Genomic DNA, 27,217 nt, shown 5'->3' on the forward strand with positions numbered 1-27,217 from the left:
TTACTGTATTCAATGAGTCCCCCTTCCCCACGGCATCCACTGACCTTCCTCACCACCCCTTCCCCAATTCCTTTCTTTTTCAGATTCTTCTGTTTAGCTTTGATTCCAATTGTTTTTTAGTTGCAATGTGGATTTGCTCAAGAGTATAAGTGGGTGTCTGCATCTTTTGTAACTTTAAAACAAAATCTAATTTTAAAACAATATTCTTGGGAGTGAATATGAGCAAAGTCCTTCTCAGTTGCTGATCGTGAAAAAGGACAAACGGAATACCACCATGATGGGAACAGTAATTCCTTCCATTTGCAGGGAAATGTGCAGGCTCCGTTTCATGTCGCACCATCAACAAATTAATGAAGCCCTTGGCTGATTAGAGATTGCTGTAATTCGTTTGACAGTTAACTGAGAGCATGGGCCCATGGGTTCGTGAATGTCCAGCAGTCACCTCCAGCAATGACAGGGGACTCGTGAGCATATTTCCTAAAACAATTCTTCCAGGGTCACTGAGTGGGACGCACATGCACACTATTTGTTCAATAGGTTTGTCAACACACACGATATTTCTGAAGGTCGGTTGCTGGCTGGGGCTGGCTGGACGAGGAGGAGTGGTGAGAGGCTCCAGCAGGAGAACCTCCTAGAGAAGCCAAGGGAGTGGTGGTGGGAACCTGAAGATAGGTCGGAGGATCAAGAGGGTTGGGCAGAATGGCTGGGTGCTGAACAAGCAACAGGCTTCAGTGTGAGAGAGAAACATGGGGCAGAAAGCACTGCAGATGCAGGCCAGGCAGCTGAGGAGGAGGTGAGGGCTGAGGCTGCAACAGATTCAAAGGATCCAGCCAGTCCTACTGTATTCTGCTCCCTTCCTCCCTTGTCTCCAAAGGCATGGAGGGCTTTGCATGTAGAAGAAGAGCACAGAGAGTCCGTCCCCAACAGAGTTTCAGACTAATGGGGAAAGAGCTGGACAGGGAGGAGACTTAGGGGAGGCACAGATTGTCAGGTCTGGAAATTGGTTTACTGGAGCCAGTCTTGCTCATAGGCTTCTCTGTTTGGATTTTGCTTCGTTGAATAAAGAATCAGCTTTACTGCTCATCTGAGTCTCCGTGCTGACCTGCAGCTGAACCAACCCTGAGAGTTGCCCTCCTAGACAGAGCAGTCTCAGGGCTGATCGACACCTTAGAAAAGGGGTTTGAGAGAGAGCATAGCCAATGAGTTGTTTTTGGGTTGTGAGCTGGCTGAGTTGCGGGGGAGCTGGGTGTGTCATAATCTTCACCTCCCTCCCACCAATCTCATAACTTTATCATGACTGTGACTTACCATGGATGGGCTCAGCCTGTATTCTAACTATACCAATTTATTCTTGTGAATTGGTCTCTCTAAAAGGTTACTGTATAAAACTTTGAGCATCTGGACCAGTCCCTTGCTTGTAAACCTCAGGAAACATCCAGTTGGTCTTGGAGCTGCAAAAGTCATTTTAGAAACACACACATTGTCAAGGATTCTCTATTATCCCGCACCACTGCCAACAAAATGTTTCAGATTAAGACTGCTCTCACTGTAATCCCACTTTGTGTGAAATTCGCACTCCTGTTATTACTATCCCACATGGCATACTAACACATGGGGTGATATATCACATTGTTGTTGTGTAGTCGTGTCCGACTCTTTGTGACCCCATGGACCAGAGCACACCAGGCACTCCTGTCTTCCACTGCCTCCCGCAGTTTGGTCAGACTCATGTTGGTAGCTTCGAGAACACTGTCCAACCATCTCGTCCTATCATTTCCATCCCCTCTCTCACCAGGACCAAGACCAACACCGTCTCTCCACCCCTTAACTAGGGAGATTTAGCCCTTCTCTGCCAACAGACTTCACCTGCAGAGGGAGTTTTTGCTGTGAACTCTATCCTGGACTGGGAAAGAGATCTAACATCAGCTGCTGGGCTTAAGCTTTCGATAAGGACAAGGAAAGAAATGGTAGGCTAGAATTGAGTCTTTTTGGCTGTGAGATCTCTTGGACGTGCTTTGCAAGCTACTGTGAGGGGGGAAATGTCGGCCTTCATTATACTGTTCACAGTCTAGGCCCTCCTTGCCTGCAGGTACCATTTGGGGTGGGCTTTTCATAAAGTACTCTGCTAGCTGCCTCTCTTCCAGCACCACTATTCATCTTGGCATCTTGAATCCCCAGGGGGACTCTCTCGACATCTTTAGTCCTTCCCTGCTGCGTTGAGCCAACACGAAAAAGAAGAATGTCATGGTAATAGAAACGTATGTGCATTAATTTCTTGGCACAAGAATCTGATTTGGAAAAGACCTTGGAGTCCAGCCTTCTGCTCAGTGCAGGATCTGTGAGTACAGCATCTCTGTCGGATGGCCATCCATCCTCTGCTTAGATACCTCCAGCCACCACCTCTCTCTTGAGAGGGGGGGGCACTCTGCACCATTGCCAAACAGCTCTTCCTGTTAGGAGGTCTCTCTTAATGACTAGCTAACATCTTCTGACCTGTCATTTCCACCAATTAGTCTTAGTCCTGCCTTCTGGAGCAAAACAGAACAAATCTTCTCCATGTTCTGCAGGATGGACCTTCAGATATTTGAAGACCGCAATCATGTGTCCTCTTACATTTTCTCTCCTCCAGGTTAAATGTACCTGCCTCTTTCAACTGTTCCTCATAGGACTTGGTTTCTTGACCCCTCACCTTCCTGGTCACCCTCCTCTGGTAGATTGATGTCCTTCTTAAAATGTGGCACCCAGAATTGGGCACAGTATTCAAGATGTGTGCTGACCAGCATAATATACAATGGAACTATGCCTTCACCTGAGCTCGACACTATGCTCTGTTAGTACAGCCTAAGTTTGCATTAGGTTTTTTAGCAGCTTCATCGCATTGCTGGCTCATGTTCAGGTTATGATTGACTATGACACCTAGATCCTTTTTACATGTACTGCAGCTAGGGATGGATGAATCTGTCAGTCTTGGTGTGTCTTGGTTTCTCGTTTTTTCCAATTTTTAGTTCAGTTTGCAATATTCCAGCTTCAGCGTGTGATTGTTATGATTTTTAAGTCCTCATGAAAATACATAAGTATTTTGGTGCATGTGACTCCTAACACACACATTTTAGCAAACAATTTTCCCAGATAAAATGCATCTTGGATGTTATTTCCATGCACCACATTTTACAATCAGGAATATACATTTTTATGCACATTTCTCTAAAAGACACATTTTATTAGAGGTTATCGTCCACACACTTTCACTGAGCAGATACTGGTGGTTAGGTAATACCTCTTTTAAACTGTTTAGCAGAGTTTGTCTTCTTTCTCTCGCGGAAGTGGTGTGCAATGACAAAGTTGTTATAAAGATGTCTCACAAACTCTGTGAAGTCTTGGTCAAGAGATTTTATTCCCAGTCCGGGTACAAGCATTATGGTAGCAAAGGTATTTTCAGCTGTTAAAATAAACAGCAATTAACAGTACACTTTCCAACAAAAGTCTTTCTTATCTCGCACACGTTGTAAATGACTGCAACAGTCCTTCAGCAGAATTTACAGGCAATACTCTTCGGACAGACGTTTGCTATAAGGCGTCTGCAAAAACGAAGCCGAGTGGTTGTCTTCTTATTGGTCCTTCCAGCCGATGCCAGTTAAGCTCCGAGTGCCACTACCATACATAAAGGGGAAAAACTCTGGAACCTTCTAGAAACTTTCTACTTTTGTTTCTTTGCAGAATGATTCCCTGACACATTTTTGCTCTTGGTTTTTGATTGGGGAATTGCGTTGCACAATTTCGAAAAGTGTGACTTTTGAATGACAGATGTACTACAATCCATGTATCATTTGAGGAACTGTAAATTAGTCAGGTTTAAATTAAAATAGCTCCTGCATGGTGCTGGAGGAGACTCTTGAGAGTCCCATGGACTGCAAGAAGATCAAACCTATCCATTCTTAAAGAAATCAGCCCTGAGTGCTCACTGGAAGGGCTGATCCTGAAGTTGAGGCTCCAGTACTTTGGGCACCTCATGAGAAGAGAAGACTCCCTAGGAAAGACCCTGATGTTGGGAAAGATGGAGGGCACAAGGAGAAGGGGACGACAGAGGATGAGATGGTTGGACAGTGTTCTCGAAGCTACTAACATGAGTTTGGCCAAACTGCAAGAGGCAGTGAAGGATAGGCGTGCCTGGCGTGCTCTGGTCCATGGGGTCACGAAGAGTCGGACACGACTGAATGACTGAACAACAACAACAACAAGCTCCTGCATCCCTAACTGCTACCAAGCCATGCACCCCCTGTGAGTCATCTCTCATACACAAAGCCCACTGGTTGGCTCTGGGTAGCTCCTTATCTCTTATTCCCATGTGCTTCTCAGTACCATTGCATAATAAGCAACAATGATTTTGGACAGTGGAGGTATTAACAGCGGAACACACTCCCTTGGGAGGTAGTAGACCTTCCTTCCCTGGAGGTTTTTAAGCAGAGGTTGGGTGGCCAGCTGCAATGGATTATTTAGTTGAGGTTCCTGCATTGCTTGGGGTTGGGCTAGACGACCCTCGAAATCTCTTCTAACTCTACAGTTCTATGATTTAATAAGGACACAATTCTAACTTAGGGGCTATGAACACTGGGGGAAAGGGCAAAGCCACTCACTGCTTCCTACTGCCATCTTCTTTCATCCACCGAAGCTACCAAGATCCCCGGAGGTTCATGCTGGAGGGAATCCAGCAGACTGATATTGATGACTGGTGGTGATTGTTGCATTCCAAAGCCTGCTGTTCTGAAAGCCATAGGCATTCTCGATATCAGTTCTGCATCAGCTGCCTGGTTTAGCTTGGAGGGGAGGAAAAAAGGCAGCCAAACCCCTTACAGGAATGGACAGATCTGTCAATTCTGGTTTCCTCTCCATTTCTCCTTTTTCCAGTCTCCACATTCAGTTCTCCACATTTTCCAAATCAGTTTTCAATTATTTTTTTAGAAGTCTTTATAAAAATCCACCAGCATGTTAATGCAATCATTTCATCGTATACACATTTTTGTACGCAATTCTACCTTGTGTACACATTTTCGCAACGTAATTTCCCCTAATATAGTGCATTTTTGTATGTTATTTTCATATGCACGCACAGTTCCCTCTATTATATGGATTTTTGCACACCTTAATTGGCTGGAGAACTCTATTGCAAAATTCAGAGAAGTGTGAATTTTGAAGGATCGTGGTAATTGTAAATTAGGTAGGTTTTAAATGTGAACTGAACTGAAATTCTCCCCCAGCAGAACAAGGCTCTAGAACAAATTTTGAGATACATCGTTTCCCTATCCATAGCTTTCTTATCTTTCCCATCTCTGTTGCAGTCCAACACTGAAATAACTGGGGGAGGGGAGAGATGGGGGCAAACTTCTCCCAGTTGCACCACCCTGTTCTGAAACAGTCTGCCGTAATACATTTAGACAGGTAATTCAGTTCTAAAGCATGACTAAAGAGAAGCTAATTCCACAAGATAGGTGCCACCACCAAAAAGGCTCTGCTTCATGCAGGGGTGCCAACTTGAATAAAATATTGGGGGGGCAGATAAGTCCCACTCACCCCATAATCAGTCACATGATGCAGTGCACACACATCATTTGAATGGGAATGCCCATCAACTTTGTGGGGGCCCAGCCCCCTCAAATATTTTATTGTGGAGGCCGAAGCCCCCATGGCCCCTAGGAGTTGGCTCTTATGACCCATGCTTTAGTGCAGCAGTAGGGAACCTGCACCCCTCCAACTCCTATGAGTCCTGATTATTCTGGATGGAACTGATGGGGGCTGGAGTCCAGTAAAACAGGTTATCCACCCCTGTTTCAGCTTCGCATTTAGAGGAGAATGGAACCAATTGTTTCTGCCGTTCTGTATTTGCATACCCGCGGGTAAATCCTATTCAGCTCAGTGGGACTTACTTTTGAGTAGGCATGTCTGCAGTTGCACTGTAATATAATGCCCTCAGCCTAGCATCACAGGACCCCCTCGGGACTAGTGAGTACGTGCCATCTGCAATTAAAAAAATATGAAAAAGAGAGAGACAATTAGCACTTTAAAGCACTTTCAGAAACCTTCTGATCTTGAAAGAGCATTTGGACAAGCTCAAAATAGATCTTAGGGTTTTTCTTTTTGCTGTCATTTTTTTAAACCTTTCTTTAATCCATCACATCCCTAATGTGAAAAGCTCTTGGCCCTGTCGCCGACTGCACACACAACGGCCTATCCCACACCCCTTCTGCTGTTGACTTTCATGGGGTTTGCTTAGTTTAGGAGAAATCCTGACAAAGTGTTCTTTTTGAATTACATATAAGCATCACTTAACCTCAGTCATAAGAAGGGAATGCTTGTAAGAGGAATGGGACTGGAGTTTTGCATATCAGCAGCTCATGCTGCTAAATTCTGGTTCCCTTTGACTCTTCTTGAAAGAGCCAGTGTGGTGTAGTGGTTAAGAGTGGTAGACTCATAATCTGGGGAACCGGGTTCACGTCTCCGCTCCTCCACATGCAGCTGCTGGGTGACCTTGGGCTAGTCACACTTCTCTGAAGTCTCTCAGCCCCACTCACCTCACAGAGTGTTTGTTGTGGGGGAGGAAGGGAAAGGAGAATGTTAGCCGCTTTGAGACTCCTTCGGGTAGTGAAAAGCGGGATATCAAATCCAAACTCTTCTTCTTCTTCTTCTTACATGCCAGGACTGTGTCTTTCTGTGATTTCACAGGAACGCAGAAAAAAAGTGCAGGGTGTGTTACTGGCTTGAGAATTCGGCTTCTGGAGAATTTGGGGTTATGCTTTCATTTTTTTTTTTTAAAAAAAGAACAAGCCTCTAGTCCATATGGATGTGAAGGTCTACTTGAACATGGACAACGCATATTCAAGTTTCACAAATCAGAGGGTTGGCTGAAGAAGGTTTTCACTGGAATGGAGTGGATCCATTCCAATGGCTAACAAGTCACACAGAAGTAGCAAAAAATGGCAGAATTATGTCAGCTAAAAGAATACGTGGCACAGGTTTTGTCAGCACATAATTTTCTGGGGAGTGGAGAAGGGTGAGTACAAACTGCACACAGCTTTGGCTGTAAAGATTTAGGTCAAGACAATTCGATACAGGTTGCACCAAATAGTCAAAATGGGTGCTTCTCTGAATTTTGCAATGCAGTCCCCCAGGCAAGTAATGTGTACGAGAATGCACACATGCTGAAAATAACGTTTAAAAATGCACTATACTGGGGGAAATGTACATACTCAGAAAAATCCTCACTAAAATACCGATGAATTTTCATAAGCCCATTAAAACAAAATGACAAAAGAGTGTACAAATTAAAAACTGAGAGAAATAGGAATTGACAGATTCACCCATTCATAGCCACAACTGGGTAAAGACATTTTCAGCTGATTTGCCTTTTTACTGACTCAGCCAATTAAATTTGAATGATTTTTTAAAAATATAATCAAAAGCGTAATGGAGGTGGATTTTAAGACATTGTTTAAGACCTATGAGATACTTTACAAGATGTACCCATGCTGTTTGGAAGCAGAACATCTGTTCTAATATTTCTGTGCCACCAAAGGCGTTGGAGGGAGAACTGACAGGGTCAGAAATTCCAGTGCGTGTTGCACCAGCCTCGGAAAAAAAGATGAAGACCATGTGGTTCTTATCTCTGTATTTTATGCTTAGTTTTAAGTAATACCGTATTGGCCTGAATATAAGCCGCACCTTCAAAATTCAAAGGGGGGGGGGAGAGAGAGAGAAGACAATACCCAAATATAAGCCGCTCCCTTAAAATTCCACAGGCACTTCGACCCATTCTGTTTTACCGTTTGTCTGCTTCAGCATCGATAATCGTAAAAGCCAATTTTTGTAAGGTCGCGAATTTAAGCCGCACTTTAACTTTTCACGGTCGGAATTTGGGGGGAAAGTGTGGTTTATATTCGGGCCAATACAGTAGATACTCTTAAGTGATAAGATGTATAGGCACCAGAAAGGCGGGACTCCCCCCCCCCCCACACACACACATCATAAACAAATACAACTTGGGCTGTAGGATTAAAGCTTTCCTTCATTTCAGCCAAGGAAGGTGGCTTCTCCAAACGCTGTGTTGGGACAAGCTGCTGTAATGTGTGTTTTCCAAATGGAAACTCTGCCATGCCATGCTGAAATATCCAAATGCTATTTAAAGTACTACAGAAGTTTAATGTGTTTTTAATCTTTGTTGGAAGCTGCCCAGAGTGGCTGGGGAAACACAGCCAGATGGGAGGGGTACAAATAATAAATTAGTAGTAGTAGTAGTAGTAGTAGTAGTAGTAGTAGTAGTAGTAAATGTGGCAGAATAATGCCTGCTGATGATTCAGGTTCATCAGGGGTTAACGTATCACTCCCATGTTAGGTAGGCGTTCCCTGGGAGGCGGAGCTAGTTGGCATTCTAAAAGGAGGGGGAACAACCTGGAAAGGCAGTTGGGGGTTTGGCAGTTGGGGATGGAGGATTAGAGAGAGAAAATGAGAGGTTAGGCGTTGGGGAATGCGAGGAAAGGTCATTACCATTGCTAAAGGGATGCAGGAAATATTATAGCTAAGCTGAATTACATGAGAAGAAGATTTGTACCAGTAATAACCCGAGACATCCATGTTTTCAAGTTACCTAATAAAGTTAAATGTGCTTAAACGTTCATTGACTCTGGCAGTGTATCAGTACCTTAAGAGGTGTGACTAAGAGGAGAGAACAAAGCTTTCCTGTGGAAGAGGAAACTGTTTGCTTATTCTCCTGTCATACAGAGGGCTGGACAGTGAAGCCAACTGTGCCACTTATTTGCCTAAAGGGGAGGCAAACTGCAGTAGTTGGGAACCCTGGTAGGGAGATCCCATAGGTATTCAAACGTAGAGCCCTGAGGTACCCCAGAGACAACTCCCATATGAACACTGAAGTATTCATCCTAGTTGTCAGTGAAACCTAGGGAGAGTCACTGTTGGGGGAAGTATTGAAGGGGAGGGAATAGGATCCCTCACAGTACTCAGTTCCAATCACACACCAGCATTTTACTCTCCTGAGGTGAGGCACTTTTCTGCACAGCACCGAGGACTTGTTTCCCCCTCAGTGATCCATCCTGTCTTGTTGCAGAGCTCTGCTGCGTATTACAACTGGACGTGATTGACAAAGCCTTCAAGCAGTAGATCTTTGGAACCTGGCACATCTCTCTGTGTTTGACATTGATTCACAGAAACCTTTGGGAACATACGCCTCTGACTTCCCTGAAATTATAGGTGAGGGGGTGCCTACATGCCAGTCACCCCTAGAAGGACAACCTATCTTCAGCTAGCAGTCCCTGATAAAACACGGTCCATATTTTGCTTTGGGGGGCGGACAATGGGGTGCCTTTTAAAAACTCCGAGAGTGCAAATCTCTTAAGTGCCACTGAGTAGCCCCGTGTAGGATTTGCAGCCTGAGAAAAGTTTATTTGTGGCTGTATCTTCATCTGAGCTTCCATGCACGTAATTATGCACAGACACGAAATGCGAGAGAGGTCTAAGGTTTGAAGTCACTTCCAGAACAGAGTTTCACACACAAAAAATAGAATTTCCAAGAATCCGAGAACATTTTCTTTTCCAGTAATTGAATTAAATATAAAGAGTTTTGGGTGTGAAAAATTAATCAAATTTCAACACTGCGTTGTAGAGTGCTTGTAGTCACTCCAGCAGGGATTTAATATAATTTAGAAATAAATGTTCTGAGGATAATAGAAAGCGGCCCAGATCCAGTGGCTTTCTCCCTCCCCTCTTTTTTTAACATAGCTGATACTATGTTCATATTAGATGTGCCCATCCAATTAAATGGAGACAAATGGGCGTCCTCATCTACAACTATGAAGTTCATTGGTGAGGATTAGATCATGCTTTGGGCTATGTGTACCTGCATCCAGACACAGATACCCACATTAGGCACAAACAGCTCCCTGGCTGGATCGCCATGTATGTATTTTTAAGCCAGTTTGTTGTTCTTTTAATCTGCTGAGCTTCAGAACAGCTGCTCCAGTGGTTATGTTAATGGTCTCTTTCAAAAAGGCTTCAGTTCCTCAACAGCTTTCGTTGAGTCAGGCATAAAGCAGGGCAAGTGTTCTGCATTATCTGTTACTAAATCGACTAATTCAAAAAACCCATCTCTCAGTTTTTTGTTCTGGTAAATGAAGGAAGCATTTGTTTTCACTTCTCCTGTGCTCTTATGCGTGTAATGTTGAATGGGTGCCCCCTTTTTTTCTTTTTTCTGTGGCCAATGCCCACATTTTCCCACATGAGCAAGCCTTCAAAAGCTTGGGACCAGTTTGCCTTACCCCGGATATGCCCACTTTGATCTGTAGAACTAACACTTCTGCAAGTGCAGCACAATGTTTGTAAGTAAATAAGTAAGCAAGCAAGCAAAGAATTGATCTTTCAGTGTGGCAACACCTAGATTCTGGAACTGCTGCCCACTGACATTAGGCAGGTACCTTAGCTACTAAAAAAAAGACGTTGCATAGGCAAACTTACCCAGATATGTAATAATAATAATTTATTATTTATACCCCGCCCATCTGACTGGGTTTCCCCAGCCACTCTGGGCAGCTCCCAACCGAATATTAAAAACACAATACAGCATTAAACATTAAAAACTTTAGGGCTGCCTTCAGATGTCTTTTAAAAGTAAGATAGTTGCTTATTATGTAGATATGGCATGCAATATATATATATATATATATATATATATATATATATATATATATATATATATATATATATATATATATATATATATATATATATTCCTGCCAACCTAGCAGTTCAAAAGCATGAAGTGCAAGTAGATAAATAAGTACCACTCCGGTGGGAAGATAAACAGTGTTCCCATGTGCTGCTCTGGTTTGCCAGAAGCGGCTTAGTTAGTCATGCTGGCCACATGACCCGGAAAAACTGTCTGCGGACAAACATCGGCTCCCTCGGCCTATAAAGCGAGATGAGCGCCCCAACCCCAGAGTCGTCCACAACTGGACTTAATTGTCAGGGATCCCTTTACCTACACACACACACACACACACACACACACACATTTTAACTGCTGGTTTTATTTCTTCTTTATTTTATTTTTTTAATACAACTTGTTTTTAACTTTCACTTACTTTTATTGGTACCTTTAATGTATGTTTTATCTTTTGTGTACATTGCTTAGAGCAGGCATAGGCAAACTCCGGCCCTCCAGATGTTTGGGACTACAATTCCCATCATCCCTGACCACTGGTCCTGTTAGCCTAGGGATGATGGAAATTGTAGTCCCAAACATCTGGAGGGCCAGACTTCGCCTATGCCTAGCTTAGAGGCTTCTACAATTATGCGGCATACAAATTCTGCAAATCTAGCCCTGCCCTCTGAAAACATCTGATCTGACAACATCTTGAATGGTCCTCTAAGCCAGTGGTCCCCAAACCCTTTCGGGCCACTGCCTCCTTGGTTCAACAAACTCATCCCTGGTGCCCCCGAAGCATGATTCTGAATAGCACTTTGCACAATCCACTAAAGAACCTGACAATCAATAAAATTCAAAACAGTAACCATTAATTGCAGATACAATCAAACTCCAAGTAAAACTACGTATTTAGCTTAATTAATTCAACAAAATTTATGCCCTTCATGCAGTGAAACCAGATTTTCGGAGTCTGAAAGTCATTTACACCTCCAGTGCCCCCCCCCCGCTGCCTCACCTGCCTCTTAGGGCCCTTTAGGTAAACCCCCCCCCCGAGAACCACTTTGGAAACCCTTGCTCCAAGCCCCCATCATACTCTATCCATACAAGAAAGTTGCCATGTGAGAGAGGGCAGTAGGTATGATCACACTAGCATCCCCCCCCCCCGGCACGTCTGTTTTTTATCACCTTCCAACTTGTGGAAGCTGAAAGGGCGAAATAGTAGTTTTGGAACCCTGGAAATTATTAGAAGAGTCCGTTATCAAAAGGCCAGGTCTATAAAAATTTCAAGCCAGCTGCCCTTCTCAGAACGATGACAACTTTTTCTTTTTTTTTCAAGAAACATATTTTTGTGTGTGCAAAATTGGTTTGCTGTGCAATGTAACATACATTTCCCCAAGGCCCATAAAAAATGAACCTAGCGCAGTTTGCCGTTGTATCTTTAACTGGAAAATTATAGGAGTAAAACAGAGGGCTGTAGAGTGGGGGAGAGGGGGGGAGTCACTTCCTAATTAGCAGTACCCACAGTGTGTTGCACAATCCCAGGAAAACAGATCTCGAGTTTAGCTATTCTATATGTTCTCCTTTATGTTTGCTAAAGCTGCAGTAATGCAGATTAGAAGCCAGCCTGTAGCCACTTACATAAGGATTCCATAATGCCTGTAGCAGGGATGATGTCACCTTAGGAAAACAACTCTTGTCGTAGCCATCGCAGTTAGGAGGCTCAGAAATGTCCGTAACAATTACAAACTTGGCTCTCAAATCTATTTCAGACTCTCTATGGATGGTGTGAAACACGTCTTCGCCCCTTTGAACTCTCCCGAGTTTCTGGGGAGAGCAAAAATGGCTCGTGTTTTCCTTTAAACATAATTGCACCTGGAATCCAGGAACTGCATGCCGGGCCGTGGCCTGGCGTATAAATTAAGTGGCTTGACTGAGCAGGCAGGCCTGAGGTAGAATTCAGCGCTGCCATACAAGAGGCTTCCAGAATGCGACCTCTCAAGTTAAGGGGTCAGAACAGGTGGGGAACGCGGTGGAAACACCATACAGAGATCGGATTGGGGGGGGGCAGCAAACACTTGACAAGTCCCAAACTGTCCAGTCTGCGAAAGAGAAACAATGTCATCCTCCACAGAGAAACCAGGCGAGTGTTCATGAGTCATTGCAGGTCTTTCCTCAGATTGGTGGAAAATGAGGGAAAGGCTGAGAAGAGGTTAAATACCCTCCAGTCTGTTTCATATATATATATATATATATATATATATATATATATATATATATATATATATATATACACACACACACACACACACCCTTAATTATACAGCACCGCCAAGGGCAGCTTGAACACTGCGCATAATGCTCTCAGCTGCAAAATGGTGTTCAGCTTCCCCTCGAAAGCATTAAGATGTAAACATATTTCCATTCACACCATCTCCAACCCCCTTTTCCTTCGCAGCCGTTTTGTTGTTATTTAATGTGAAGTCCTTCAGTTTCCACAAATGAATGCAGCTTTAAAGAAGTCAAGTAAAAGACAGTATCTGTTTTCTAAATTTAACTATTAATCCCTCCCTCCCTCTTTCCGCACACGCCCCCCCCCCCTTGCTACAAAATAAATAAAATAACATTCCATTTCTGGGTTTAGCAGATGGTAATGAATCTAAGGGCTACTTCACCTGCCACAATATGGAGGGCATATCTGGAGATGAGGGTTTGTTACTGTTTTACTAACTCGGTAGTAGGGCCAGGCTTGCTGTATGCAGTCAGCCATTTTGGGCACTGGCTGAGGATCCCAGGACCCCTCACCCTCCTGACTCAGCACCATTCACTGTGCTGCCCATTGCCTCCCCCCAAAAGATATACATTTCAGTGGTGGATGGTTGTTAGCTTCCATCCATGGTGGTCACCCACCATTTTAAGTTGTAATGCCTCAGGCCATAGATCTATGAATAAATTTCATAGATCTGTGGGCTAGGGCATTATAGGTAAAGGTAAAGGGACCCCTGACCATCAGGTCCAGTCGTGTCCGACTCTGGGGTTGCGGCGCTCATTTCGCTCTATAGGCCAAGGGAGCCGGCGTTTGTCCACAGACAGCTTCCGGGTCATGTGGCCAGCATGACAAAGCCGCTTCTGGCGAACCAGAGCAGTGCACGGAAACGCCGTTTACCTTCCCGCTGGAGCGGTCCCTATTTATCTACTTGCACTTTGATGTGCTTTCGAACTGCTAGGTGGGCAGGAGCAGGGACCAAGCAACGGGAGCTCACCCCGTGGCAGGGATTCGAACCGCCGACCTTCTGATCAGCAAGCCCTAGACTCTGTGGTTTAACCCACAGCGCCACCTGGGTCCCCTAGAGCATTATATTTTGGGTTATTTAACAACGTGGGTGCCCACCATGGAAGGGAACCAATCCAAGTTCTTGAGATTTTTTTTTTAATTATAGCAGAAGGCGCAGAATGAACGAGGCTGTGGTTTCTTCCTGGTGACGGAATCCCAGTTGAATTCAGTGGGACTTACTCCTGGTAGGTAGATAAAGAATTGTAGTCTGAGAGGGAGTTTGCAGTCTCTGCAATCTTAACCCATTTGTGTAACCACTACACCATGTTGGACTTTGAAGTCTCGATGATATGGTGTTATGCATCTCATAATGCCTGTATGTACCATGCTCTAACTTCCCTCCAGCAGACTCAGTAGCAAAGGCTTGGGGGTTCTCCCTACACTAGGAACTACAGGGGTTCCTTGCATTAGCGTGGCTAATTATTGTAGGTGAGCCTCATGAATAAGCTCACAACAAGCAATGCAAAAAAAAAAAAAACCTGTTGTGATGTAAACCGCCAAAATAAAGTGTGCTAACAAATACTGGAGAAGGTACATTTTAGGTGGTGTGTCACATAATCTTTTTACCTAAATGATCCCCCATAGCATCTCAGCTCCTAATTGCAGGGTGTTTACAGGTAAGTAAGAATGTGAATGATAATGCATATTTATACTGCACTGTAGGAAACAGTTGCTGAGCTTGATTATGAAGACGCGTTACCCGTTTTAAGTTTTTAAGATAACTCTCACACATCCCTAGCTAACCTTTCCGGACACAAAAGTTGTTGAGCTATTTTGCAGAGCAAAAAATGTTTTGGAGCTATTTTAAAGGAAATTCAGCAAAATCTAGACTTCCGACATGGATTGCCATACATCCGGAGTTTCCTGGACATTTCAGCGATTCTCAGCCAGAAACTGCTTCTGACTATGTCCAGGAAATTCTGGGCATATGGCAACCCTATATGTTAACACCATTATTATAACTCTGCAGAAGAGGACTTCTTGCTGCCACCTAATGGCTATCATTTTATTAATCCTCAATTATTATTCCTTCTGAGAGGCTTCCTGGAGTTGTTTCTGTCCATCCCTTGTTGCAGCCAGTCAGCTACCTGTGCATCACAGCCGGTCACAAAATATCACCATGAGAGCATTTCCAATTCCCAGCGAAGGGGCTGAGGGACGTGGCATTAAAAAACAACAAACAAAAAAACAGCAATTCTCACATACATGTGGCAAAAGTTTTAAGTAGAGCTGCAGAACTCCTTTGCTCTTCCATTCCTCCTTTTATGTTCTTTTGCCTGATCAGTAGCATTAGCCAACCAGACAGGTCCCTCAGAACCCGTTAAGTGACTTAGGGCTTGTGCTGTGTCGTGAAGGCATCTGGGAACCCTCAGATTTTGGGGGTGTGCAGGAAGAGGAGAGGGAAGCAGCCTAGCCTACTGTGGCCTAACCTACGGATAGCTCAGTTGGTACAGCATGAAAGTTGTGGGTTTGGGCCCCACACTGGGCAAAAGATTCCTGCATTGAAGAGGGTTGAACTAGAGGAACCACACGGCATCTTCCAACTCTGCAGTTCTATGGTCCTCTCTCACTAGATTGAATTCAGTTAGGTGCTGATAATTGTACAACTGCATTAAATGCCCACAGTACCTTTGGAAGGGAGAAACCAGAGCACACAAAAACGCCATTTACCTTCCCACCACAGCGGTACCTATTTGCACTGGCATGCTTTTGAGCTTGCTAGGTTGGCAGGAGATGGTTGGACAGTGTTCTTGAAGCTACTAACATGAGTTTGGCCAAACTGCGAGAGGCAGTGAAGGATAGGCGTGCCTGGCGTGCTCTGGTCCATGGGGTCATGAAGAGTCGGACACGACTGAACGACTGAACAACAAAAGGTTGGCAGGAGCTGGAACAGAGCAACGGGAGCTCACTCCGTCGCGGGGATTCAAACAGCCAACCTTCCAATTGGCAAGCCCAAGAGGCTCAGTGGTTTAGACCACAGCGCCACCTGCATCCCTCTTGTTTAAATAACAGCAACAAATTGACACTGCTTCTGGTGAACCCCTTCGCTGCATCGCCAAGTTCACTTCTCACCATTCATCTGGTTCCAGTATTGATGGATGATATTTTCGGGAGGTATCTCAGAAATGGGGCATGGTGAGAGTCCCCCAGCCTTCTCTACCCCAACCCAATTTGAAAACAAACAAAGAAAGAAAGAAACACAAAGGCAAAGGCAAATGTTATGCACACAGCTACTAGACATAAGCGCTATTCTAGATTGGATATTGGTGCGTTACAGATATATGCCACACAGACTTTCTTTTCTTCTGTGCTCCTCTTAGGACTGTGTTCCTCTTCCAACTAGCCCCATCCTATTAAAACTATCACTTTCTACCTTGCTGGCTCCAAGACTCTGTTTTAACATGGTCTGACAACGAGGCTATGCAAACTCAGTCACTTTTACATATTATACGGACGCGTTTGCATTTTAGCGATACAGGGAATTCTCGCAAGCCACTGAACTGTTTCCTGCAGCTGCTATCTCCCTGGGCAAGAGTTAAAGGCAGGAGCAGTTTCACACTAGACAGCACAATGGCTGTACATGCCCATCTCAATTAGGATGAACAAGAAGCAGCCAACAAGCGACAAGATGCACAGTCCCCTTTCATAGCAGATTGGACGTTGCCCAAGCCCTCTGTGTAATGGAATTCATCTAAGAAGCAAACATGCTTTTAAGCCCCTTAAGTGTTGTCAAGAAGGGAAAGCAAATTTGCTTGCCAAGTCCACTGCAATATTTTTATTTTATTTTATTTAATCCAGTGCTCTCAACCATTTGGAAAGCAACACATTTTGACCTTGGCCAGTCTTTTCAAAACAGATGCACTTACCGTCATACCTTTGTACAGCTTGTAATATAGACGATATCCTCAGGAATACAGAATCAGATAAGTGTCCGAACATGTAGATGGCAAGAAAGTGTTTCTGCCGCACAGGGCTAAAGGTGGTGGGGCTCCTAATCCATAGTGAGGCTTGAACTACCACGAAGGCTTGAAGAACAAGGTTTATTCCCCAGGGATGCTTGAGGACAGGAGACTAGAACTGCCCCACCCAATGGCAGGGTCCAAATCAGTGATCCTCCATAGGGGAAGGGCCATCCCACTCCCCATGACAGGCCCTTCCCCTGCGGACAGTCGAGTCTCCACTTTCGATTTTGCATTCTTTCCTCCTTACCTGTGTTCTCCTTTCTGCACTTTCTGTGGCCCTCTCTTTTCCTCCTGTTCTCCCACCCTCCCCACTAGCTTAGTCAGCGGGGGTAAAGGCCTTTGGGATAGATGGCCTGATGGAGAGCCTATGAGATTTATTTTTATTTTTGCAGTATCATCTGGACTTTTTAATGTGATTCTTTTAAAATGGTGTTTTAGGTGTATTGTTATCTGCTTTAATTTCATTGCATTGTTTCGATTTCCTATATATGGCATAACCCACCCTGAGCTTCGTGACAAAGAAGGTTGGAATAGAAACTTTCTAAATAGGGCAGGTTCCACCCAGGGGCTTAGGAAGGGGGGGCGGGGGCAGTCCACCCTGCGTGCCCTCACTGAGAGGGGTGACATTCGGCACACCACCTGCCCACGACTAAGGGGGGGGGAGCTGTGCCACTTTGCTGGCAGCATCCCCCCCCCGTCCCTATTCATTTTGACAGCTCGGAGGCGGCTTGGGAGTTGCAGGTAGGCAGCGCACCGAATGTCTGCCATGGGTGGCTTGCTCCACCCCCATGGGCGGCTCGCTCCGCCCCCAGCTGCAGGGTGCACACGCTGCTCCAGGCCCCCAAGCGGTTATCCTGTGCCTGGGAGGGCACCCTCCATGCCACACACCCCCTGGAAGCGCACCCGCCCTGGGCAGCGCGGGCATATGCTCTGCCACTGGTTCCACCAGGGAGACCAGCACCACGTCAGTTGTGTAAGGCAGTATTATTATGAGCAGGGCGAGAAAGTGTGAGAGAAGAAAAGACAGAGAGCAAGAAGGGGAAAACAGGGGGGGAGAAAGATTATCATACATGGGGACCGGGGAATATAATGAGACTATTGCACTAGCAGCAGAAGAAAACAGTGCGAGTTGAGCTGTGGGATTCTGAATTGTAGGTTTACTTTGTGGTGGAGATCAGGCAAGTTGATGTGTTGGCTACAAGCAGGGAACAGCTACAGTGAGCACAATAAAATAATGTCGCCGCCTCTGGCAGGCAGGGCAGAGATGTGCCTTAGCCGTCCTAATACAATCATGAGGTTTGCTGGACCAGATTAGATTATTCAATTTAGAATCTAGCAGCCCTCGGAATGAACAGAAGAAAGGAAAAGGCTTGGATGATCCTTCCATTCGCCAGTTGAAGTAAAAGGGGAAGGGATGATCATTCGGGTGGACTGAACATTCCTTTCCAACCCTTTCAGCAGACAATGGATTTATGCCCTGAAGCACGAGGGTTAATTACCATTACTTTAGCCTGACTGGCTTCACTTTCTTGCTCACCCGCTTCCTCTCAGTCTCTCTCATGAAGGTGCATTTCCTCCTTTCAGCAAAGAGCAATTATCACTTGACAATTAGCAGCACAGATGTGGCAAAATTTGAATTTTCATGATTTATTCAATAAGATATGGAGCGGCGCCTCAGGACGAAGAAGCGTTTTGAAAATACTGAGCGGTAAAGAATTACTGCAGCTCATTTATTTGTTTCTTTTAAGCATGAGGCAGTCGGTGTTAAAAAAAACGGGGGTTTGAGAATCAAAATGCTCAAGCCATACTCACCAATCCGTTTCTCCAAACTGTGGTTGCCACCTTTGAAACAGAATAGTTTGTTTAGTTGTACAATTTATATACAGTGGGACCTGCAGCCAATCGGAAGCCGCGCCTTGGTTTCTGAATGTTTTGGAAGTCGAACAGACTTCCAGAAGGGATTCCGTTCAACTTCCGAGGTACCACTGTACAACCTTTAGAATAGGGATATTGTTCAATGTTTAATGCTTTCTTATGTTTTTAAATATGTATACGGCCTCGGTCCTGTATACCTGAAGGAGCATCTCCACCTCCACCGTTCAGCCCGGACACTGAGATCCAGCACCGAGGGCCTTCTGGCGGTTCCCTCACTGCGAGAAGCAAAGCTACAGGGAACCAGGCAGAGGGCCTTCTCGGTAGTGGCGCCCGCCCTGTGGAACGCCGTCCCATCAGGGGTCAGAGAGATAAACAACTGCCTGTCATTTAGAAAATACCTGAAGGCGGCCCTGTTTAGGGAAGTTTTTAATTTGTGACTTTGTATTGTATTTTAATGTTTGTTGGAGGCCGCCCAGAGTGGCCGGGGAGACCCAGCCAGATGGGTGGGGTATAAATAAATTGTTGTTGTTGTTGTTGTTGTTGTTGTTGTTGTTGTTGTTGTTGTTTGTTGTTATAGCTGCCCAGAGTTGCTAGGGCAACCCATAATAAAATTATTATTATTATTATTATTATTATTATTATTATTATTATTATTGAATAGGAGGTCCCTCTTTTCATCAAGGAAATATTGGAGGGTATGCAATGAAATAGGCCAGCCTTCGTTGTAGCTGAATTGTATTGGATTTTGTGGGCAGTTCGGTGGGCAGGGGAAAGTTCCACACAAGTTACCACCATCAAAAACACATTAACCTAGAAGTGACTGAATTCTGTCAGAATATAATTCCAGGTTAGTGTGTCTGGGATTGCACCCTATGTATATATAGCGTGCAACAATTGCGTCAGCATGTAATGAGCCTTGGGTTAAGCCCTGCTGATCTGGCTTGTCAAGGAAAAACGCTACCAAGCTAAACTGACAAGCGCACTGCATTTGCAGGTTCACCTGCTCAGGTCTTCCTCTTCAGACCCCATACTTACCTCGTGGAATATGCAATGCAGCTCTAAGGACCACGTCTGCCGTGGGGGAAAATGGTTGCAGCTACAATACAAGCTTGGGCTCTTTTAATCACAATGGTCGCAGGTAATTTTGGTCGTGGCGTTGGTTGTTTTCAGCCTCTAAGCTAATGTCTTTCCTCAGACCTAGATGTCAAGCTTACAATTTGAATATCACGTTGCTTCTAATAAAATATAATTAGAATATATTTTGAGCAGGGTTGGAAGAAAATGTTGTTCACGTATATATTTTTCTAAACCAACAGACTTGTGTTGCTTATCTATGGTAGCGGTCACAGGTTATTATTTTATTTCTGTCTCAACTCGGATCTAGCTGTTACATCTCTCGCCATCTAAATATCAGATTTCTAATTATATCAGTGTAATATAATTAGAATATATTTGGAAACTGTGGGAAGAAAGAAATGTTTTGGGGTTTTTTTCCCCCCTAAACCAAGTTTGCTGTCAGTAATGATACCAAGCAGTTGCTTCGCGTTTGGCGAAGTCGTAAAAAGTAGTGTTCACAGAATAGCGTTCAGCCTGATTAACTCCTTCTGTAAGCCCGTGAATCTATCCAGAGCCATATTTAAGGTGGCTTACATTGCAATCTTATGCTTACCTACTTGGAAGAAAGTCTCACTGAGTTCAATGAGGCTTACCCCCAGGTAAGTGGGCACAGAATTGCATGCTCGGAGTTAATTTTCATGAATGCCAGTTAGCTGCAGCTGGGCAATACAAAAACATAGAATTAAGTACATGAAGGAAGTATCAAAGGGAAAGGGCCTGCAAACTGATGAGGAATGGGATATACCTGGCCTCATTTTCAAGTACAATCCATGACAATGGACAGGAAGAGAGCTACTGAATGCTGTAGGCATTCACATATACTTACTTAATCAGAAACGTGTGCTCACTGTAAACATCAATAAAAGCTGGGGTAGTTTGATCCCCCACTCCCCACAATAACAAAATGCAGAACATTTGGTTTAGCAGATGCCTGTGCTGGCTGAAAACAATTAATGCCTGAGAAACCCTTCCCTTTCTACACCTAACTTTTGACGCAGCTCACACTTCGCTGGCACGCAAGTAATTTTCAGTCCACTGAAATATGGGCCTCTTTGAGTGGCTGGATCTGAAGATCTATAAATGTTCCCTAATCCAGTTAACGTGAGTGACAGTGGCCTTGCTTCCCAGAAGGCCAACAATAAGCAATATTAGCTGCTAATTACAGAACGAGTTGGTGGCGCTGCCTCGAGAACGTAAGACAGATTCCCTTCATTAGCTCTACAAGCTACTTTTCAGATGAAATATCAAAAGTTTAAAAAATGCACATACCCTGCAATGGTTCAAATGTATTAAGGACACTCCCCACTTTCTGATTCCTGACCTTGATGAAGCACTGCAACTGTTTTGCTGCTATATTTAGTGTGAATGGATATCTGAAGGGTGCCATTTAATTAATTTTTTTTGCTTGAATTTGGACAGTTAAGAGAAATCGATTTCAATTGAGCTTTAGACTCCTCAGCCTGGTTTTAGAAGTTAAATATCTGAGTGGACAGTGGTGTAAATAGATAAGTATAGCAGACCCTCCAGGTGCCCCTATTTTCCAGAGACAATCCCAGATTTACAGAAGCCGTGCCGGTTTCTGATTTGATCCCGGAGGAATGTTCCGCTTTTCCTTAAAGGTAAAGGGACCCCCGACCATTAGGTCCAGTCGTGAACAACTCTGGGGTTGTGGCGCTCATCTACCTTTACTTGCCGAGGGAGCCGGCATTTGTCCGCAGACAGCTTCCGGGCCATGTGGCCAGCATGACTAAGCCACTTCTGGTGAACCAGAGCAGTGCGTGGAAACGCTGTTTACCTTCCTGCCGGAGCGGTACCTATTTATCTACTTGCACATTGACGTGCTTTCGAACTGCTAGGTGGGCAGGAGCTAGGACCGAACAACAGGAGCTCACCCCGTCACGGGGATTCGAACCTCCGACCTTCTGATTGACAAGCCCTAGGCTCTGTGGTTTAACCCACAGCGCCACCCGCGTCCCCAGTCCGCTTTTCCTTAGGACATCCATATTTTCTTCAAAGAAATGTTGGAGGGTATGGCATAGGCTTTGATTTAATGGTTTTATGGAGGGTGCTGTTCAGATGGGCATTACTCAAGTCAGGAGTAGGTGTCATCAAGCACCTGCTAAGGCCCTCACCCCTGCAACGCTCTCTTACTCTCTTGACCTTCCTGGTCCTTCTGTTCTTCCTCCTCACCTACCCTATCCAAACATGAAAGCAATGACAAGAGCACTGTGCCTTTTAATCCAAAAATCTGTATCTTCTGTTGATTAATTAATCTCCTTTGGGGAGGAATATACAATCCCACTAGATATGATAATGCCTTCTTTCAGACTTTTCTAGTAAATAGGCAGAATTTATTTTATTTTATTTACCTATGCCAGTGAACGGTACCATCTTTTCATAACTATATCATTGTCTGTTATGGCCAGGTTTAAAGAGAATTTGTGTGCTGTGTTCCGTAACTTCTCCCATATGTCTGCTGCTCCTCTGTACCTTGAACCCATTTTTATCATGTAGTGGCATCGATATCTATTTAAAGGGACATTGGGAGATATAACAGGGAGCACTGTTCAGGGATCAAGTTGGAACCCCTGTTTTGGCAATCTGTAATGAGGTTTCAAGAGTGACCAGGAATGAGTGACCAGGTATAAGAGCAGGAATGTTTCAAGCAACATAGTAGTGGAGCTAGGGACCAGCTAGGGGCGAGGCACTGCCACTTATGTCACAGCAGGGATGATGATAATATCTCTTGGGGCACTATTTGCAAATCCTCTGGATGCCAAATAATTAAGTAATTATTAAGTTATTGATTGTTAAGTAAGTACAGTGGTGCCTCGCAAGACGAAATTAATTCGTTCTGCGAGTGCTGCCGTATAGCGAAAATTTCGTCTTGCGAAGCACCAATGGGGGAATAGCGGTTTGACGGGGGGGGGGAGAGAAATCGCGGAGATTTTTCGTCTTGCGAGGCAAGCCCATAGGAAAATTTGTCTTGCGAGACAGCCTTTCGCTAGCGAATGCCTTTCGTCTAGCGAGTTTTTCATCTAGCGAGGCATTCGTCTAGCGAGGTACCACTGTAAGTAATTACCCCAAGAAGGTAGCAGCAAAGAGAGGAATTCCCCACCTAGACAACGAGATTAATTACTCTATTGTTTTCTCACTTCTGTGCCCACAATATTTGATAAATACTGGAAGCTTACAGTGTCTTGTGTGGTATCTAACCAAATCATTTTCCGAGTAGATCCACTGAAATCAGTTAAGTGAGTCATTATTTTACCCACTTTGTCCCGATTTCCCACAGGTGCAAGTAATTCGTGTGAGCTGCAAGGCATGGACTGATGCCATCCCTTGTCATGACATCTCGGCTCCCTTTTTCACTTTTCTTTTCATTGACACACTTGTCTTTACCTTGGGAGCCCCTTGAGAAACTAGATCCTTATTTGAGGTGTTCTTCATTTTGCTTCCAAACCGATAGACGCTCGACCACCTGAGTTTGGTATTATAGGGCCTGACGCATAACTCCATACAGGGATGGCACCATAGAGTCTGTCTGCTGCAGGATAGAGTGGCCTACCTTCTGTAAGCCACCTTGAAACCTGGCAGACCTGAAAGGTAGATAATCGGAGGAGATGATTTGGAAAGAGGCCAACTCAGAATCAAGAGAAAAGTTCTGAATTCTTCCTCAATTTTTTTCTTTTAAAATTAATAATGTGTTCTGTATTGCAGTAGGACAATACTGTTGATATTGAATCTACTATTTGGTGGTGGCACTTTGTTTTTGTTTCTAAAGCATTTTCCTACATTCAGGCTGTTTAGAAATAGCAAACAAATCTCACCTCATTGTTGCTTTGGATTCACTTTGCATTAACAACTGCATTTCACTCCATAGCACATTTTGTTGCTTCTACTAATTATAAAGCGTGTTGCTTAATTTAAAGGTGGAAATGTATTGGATTTACAAACAAATGTTTTCCTGGAACTATTTCCCATCTCTCTCTCTCTCTCTCTCTCTCTATATATATATATATATATATGTATGTAAACACATGAAGTTAATATTTTTAACATAGCCGGCACCATTCATTGCTGCCTTGCAGCTCAAGCAAGTCATTTGCACCTGTGGGAAATGAATACAAAGTGGGTAAAATAATGTTTCCTTCCTGACTTAGAAAAACTTTGCAGCTGTTTTGCACTGCTGTCTTCCAGGGCTACTGACTAGACAAGAGGCAAGAAGGTGGGGAATCAGCCCCGGAATGCACCTGCCTCAAAAGCTATAGCCAGAGACTTTAGCCAGTTCACACCAACAAGTTTTCCAAAGTGGGAGCTTGACTTACTAACGTAAGCATTAAGATCCAATTGCTGAAACTGATTTGCCAGTATTCCATGTGGTTGGCTTCACATTTTAATCAGACCTCGGCTAATAAAGTTGCAGTGTGAGTATGCCAGCCACAGATCCCTAGGGTATTTAACATGCACGTAAGCACTGATATAAAATGTGACAGTGAGCACGTGGGCAGTATTTTCTCTATATGTATACCATCTTGTTTAAATTGGATCTAAGAAGTCCAAATGGGAGTAGACAGATAGATACAGCAAGGAAAGTTTAGGTATCTCCCCCCCCCCACGCCATCAACAAACTCAGCCATACTTGGGGCACAAAAACATACATTTTGTGCCACGTGGTTCATTATGTTTTTGAGAGATGAAAAGATGCTTCCAGACAGGTGTATATTGTGGGATGAGCGCTCCTCGTGCATTTAACATTTTTGCAGCACTCACCAGATGCCATTGTCAAAGTGCCAGCCTGTATTTTACCCCAGTAAGTTAAAAAATAAACTTGGCAATGACCCATTTGAGAGATCTCAGTGACCCATTTACAGTATTAAGTCTCCACCTGGAAGCACCCCAATTTTAAGCCTAACCTGGTCTATAGGATCAAGGCCTTCATTCTTCCTTTCTGCTTTCTTGCAGGCATCCACTGTGAAGAAGACATTGACGAATGTCACATGAACCCTTGCCAAAACGGAGGGACCTGTGAGAATTACCTTGGGAATTATACTTGTCATTGCCTAACCGGAGAGGAGGAAGGCATATATTATGGCGGCTGGAACTGCACAGAAGTCCTCCTCGGATGTGTTCAACATAAATGCCAAAATGGGGGGCTGTGTGTTCCTCACTTTACGGACGGACAGCACAGATTTAGCTGCATATGTTCAAATGGATATACCGGAGTACACTGTGAAACAATGACCACATTGTCTTTTCAGGGAAATGGGTTCCTTCAGGTTAACAGTGTCACAACGCCTGTCCAGGACGGTTTCTATAACATAAACCTTAGGTTTCTGACTGTTCAACCAACAACTTTTCTATTCCACCGAGGGGACAAAAGCACATTTGTGAAGTTGGAGTTACTGAATGGCTACTTACACTTATCCATGCAAGTCAATAATAACCAGTCAAAGGCCTTTTTGCATATAGCACAGAATGTCAGTGATGGCGAATGGCATTCAGTGGAGGTAACCATAGCAAGAGCAGTTACTCTTAAATTACTCGACAGCTCTTGTATAGAGCCATGTCTCAGTAAAGCTACTGCCACCATAGATAGCGACCAGCCAATGTTTACTTTTCAGAGCACTTTTTTGGGTGGTTTGCCAGTGGGGAACAGGAGCAATGACTCTCTACTAAACATCTATAATATGCATTCTGCACCTTCGTTTGTAGGCTGTCTTCAGGACATTGAAATAGACTTGAACATTATAATCCCAGAGAACATGTCATCCGATTCATCTTTAAATGTCAAGGCAGGCTGCACCAAAAAGGATTGGTGCGAACACCACCCTTGTCAAAACAAGGGGCGCTGCATCAACTTGTGGCTGAGCTATCAGTGCGATTGCTACAGGCCCTATGCCGAGCCAAACTGTGCTACAGGTAAGGTAATGCCCTCAACCCCAGAACCTTAATTGCCACCTGAAATCATATTGTACAACAGGTCTTATCAGACTGCAGAGCCCTATACTCCAAGCTTTGCTATTGTCCGTCATCTGCCACTGGAATATTCCTCAGCTACAATGGTGGCAACAAATTTACAGCTTCACCGCCATCTTTGCATAAGCATAAGCAATGCATATACAAAGATGGTGTCAATGCTGCCATGTTGAAGGATATGCCAGCAGTCAGAACTCAGGCTATGCTAGGGGGGAATTAATGCACATGGAGGGGGCATTGTGTTCTTTTCAAGGGTTTTCTCCTTACTACTACCTGTTCGGTTGAGCCATCCATGCCACTACAATTGTAAGTGATGCCAGCCCACCAAAACTGGCCCAAGATCCACTGGGGAACTTGAGTGAACTACTACCCATCTCTGTTGTAGAACATAAATACACACACATATGCACCAGTTGCAAACTCTGTAAAGTGATCACAAATGCACAGATACTGGAAGGTTTGCAGAATTTTAGTCCACATTTTGAAAATTCAGACCCAGGTGTGTAGATCCCCAGCACATTTTTGGACTGAAACTCAAGGCTTATTACCATAGATAGACCAGTGACATGCTCAAAGGAGATATCCACACAACTAAAAATCAATCCATTTCAATTTGAACACGATTTGGAAGATCACTTAATTTGCTCCCATTTTGGAACGCTGACCTGAATTCCATCGAAAGTTATCTTCCAAAATTCATTTCACTTCGATGAATTTTTATACAGTGCACAAGGCGTGGACTAGAGAAAGGCATTTATGGAACAGGAGATGAATTAGACTACATAGCGTCTAGGTAAGTGAGGCGTTACTATAAATATACAAGAAAGCCACTTGTCTCACTATACAAGATGACATCTCATGACCATTAAGGAATGAGGAATTGCTCACAGCACCAGTTCAGTGTTTTTTTGTTTTGTCTCTCTCTAGACAACTCATTTCAAGCCAGGTAGAAAAGTCCAAATAGTTTCAAGCTAACTAAATGCCTCTCCAATAGCAGGCAGGCATATTTGGAACTTGTTCGGGCTGGCATCAATATGCCACGTTCATTCCTGGTCTTTTGTTCCCAGGCCTCTTAATCATGGCAGTCTCTACCCTTCTCTTTAATGTGAAACATGTTGGCTGTTAATTATTCAAATAGATCTGAAGTGAGGATGGGGATTGTTGCAATGGCTCCCTAAGGCAGTGAGGAGAGAGGCAGAGAGAAGGAATTAATTATTCCCCTATATAGTTTCTAGGGATTTTACTGGT

The 27,217-nt window shown here is 44.2% G+C and overlaps 1 protein-coding gene across 2 annotated transcripts in view; it reads left to right on the forward strand.

Moving 5' to 3' along the window:
- Positions 1-27,217, forward strand: part of CRB1 (crumbs cell polarity complex component 1) — a 144,305-nt gene that overhangs the window by 64,691 nt on the left and 52,397 nt on the right. For both annotated transcript variants that reach the window (XM_033151418.1, XM_033151417.1), the window contains one exon: positions 24,956-25,912. In XM_033151418.1, the coding sequence (XP_033007309.1) occupies positions 24,956-25,912 (957 nt within the window). The remainder of the gene's footprint in view (positions 1-24,955; positions 25,913-27,217) is intronic.

Source organism: Lacerta agilis, chromosome 6 (assembly GCF_009819535.1).
Source record: "Lacerta agilis isolate rLacAgi1 chromosome 6, rLacAgi1.pri, whole genome shotgun sequence".
Classification (NCBI taxonomy): domain Eukaryota; kingdom Metazoa; phylum Chordata; class Lepidosauria; order Squamata; family Lacertidae; genus Lacerta; species Lacerta agilis.